Source organism: Phytophthora ramorum (genome assembly GCF_020800215.1).
Source record: "Phytophthora ramorum isolate Pr-102 chromosome Unknown Phyram_PR-102_s0025, whole genome shotgun sequence".
Classification (NCBI taxonomy): Eukaryota; Oomycota; class Peronosporomycetes; order Peronosporales; family Peronosporaceae; genus Phytophthora; species Phytophthora ramorum.
The window spans coordinates 302,579-304,119 of NW_027150671.1; the positions used below are offsets into that span (position 1 = coordinate 302,579).

Below are 1,541 nucleotides of genomic sequence, written 5' to 3' on the forward strand. Positions count from 1 at the left end.
ACGCAAATTTCTCACTCTCCGGCAACTCATGAGCGACGCCGAGCCTGCCAACAACCGGGCACCAACTGGTGGCACGCCTCCGCGCAGTCCTGCGCAGCCTTCAGACGCCCCTCCAGATGGGGGTGGCACTTCAGGCGGGGGCGGCGGTGCGCATGGCCACGGTCCAGCTTCCGGCGAAAGCGGCGGCGAAGGCGGCGGCGACGATGTCACCGAGGAGCACGACAAGCCTGGTGACACGGCTGACGACAAGCCCGATTCGGCGCATGCGTCCGGCGACAAATCCGACAACAAGGGTGGAGATGGCGTGACACTCGGGACGAGGTGTCGGCAAACTTGCTTGCGCCCACCGCCGGCGAGCCGCTCGGGACCGCTTCCCTGCGTGCGCTGCACAAGTTCGTGGCGCAACACATCTTCCAGACTGAGCTGGATCAGCTCCGGGACTCCGCGCAGTCTGCGCTTGCTGCTCAGCCCGCGATGCCCGGCCAGTTCCCTCCAGCGCGCTTCGACGCTCCTTCTAGCGTCCGTATCCCAGATGTTAAGTTTGTCGGTGTTCCGGCGACGGCTCAAGATATTCTGGAGGACAGCTTCACATGTGACGGCTTCGGTGGCCTCGAAGCGTTGATCGGCGTCGAGGGCCTCTCCGAAGCTCAAGTACGGGAGATCGTGCAGCGCGTCGCCCCGGATGCACAAGTGGATCGTGATTTCCTCGTCCCGCAAGACTCTGATTGGACTCCCGAGGAATTTCGCACTCTCCTAGAAAGCCCGGGCGCGAAGCGCGAGTTGGCGTCGCTCGTGCGCCTGTATGGTAGCCAGGACCTGGCACGTCGCATCTTCTGGATGGTCACTATGTTTCGTCGCGCTCTGGATCGTCTGGACCGGGCCGAAGCGCAGCTCAAGTCCGATGGCAAGACGACCAGTCAGCAGCTACTTAACGCAGACTCCGAACTACGGGAGGTCAAGCGTCAATTCGGGCTGCAACATGTGAGCCAACTTCCTGCTCAGTCCGGGCTGCACGCGTGGGATATACAACCACACAGCATCGCCCTGCTCGAAACCAGCCTTGAGTCTCTCCGAAAGTTCACGCCACTTGCGTGTCTGCTCGTCCGAGCGAGCTCGCTTAGCCATCTTCCGAAGATCTTCGGCGCATGCTTGGGCATAGCTGTAGTCACGCTGGAACTTCCGGCGCCACTCGTAAGCCGTACGTTCAGGAAGGCTGGAGGGTTTAGGCCCGAGCATTGCAGACACCGTACCCCGAGCGTCCCAACCATGCACCAGGTAAAACGGTGTATCCAGGCGGGTTGCGTCAAATGACGTATTCAGGGCGAACATGAGACGCTCGGCGTGGTCATCCCAATCGGTCTGATCCGCTTCGGCGACGTAAGCTTTGACACTTCGCATGACAGTCTGGACCGACCGTTCCTGCAGGCCATTAGCTTGGGGGCGGTACGCCAGAGTGGCACGCTGTTTGCTGCCCAGAAGCTCTCCGAACCTCGCGAAGACCTCGCTCATGAAACGTGGGTCCTGGTCGTGGCGAAGCATTG

At 61.6% G+C, this 1,541-nt stretch overlaps 1 protein-coding gene across 1 annotated transcript; it reads left to right on the forward strand.

The window, feature by feature from the left end:
• Nucleotides 1-474: 474 nt before the first annotated feature.
• Nucleotides 475-1,064, forward strand: KRP23_15173 (uncharacterized protein; the record flags this gene model as incomplete). Its single annotated transcript, XM_067886085.1, has 2 exons — nucleotides 475-981; nucleotides 1,059-1,064. 2 exons carry the CDS (start codon nucleotides 475-477, stop codon nucleotides 1,062-1,064), a joined length of 513 nt encoding a protein of 170 aa, XP_067736838.1.
• Between the last annotated feature and the right edge of the window lie 477 nt (nucleotides 1,065-1,541).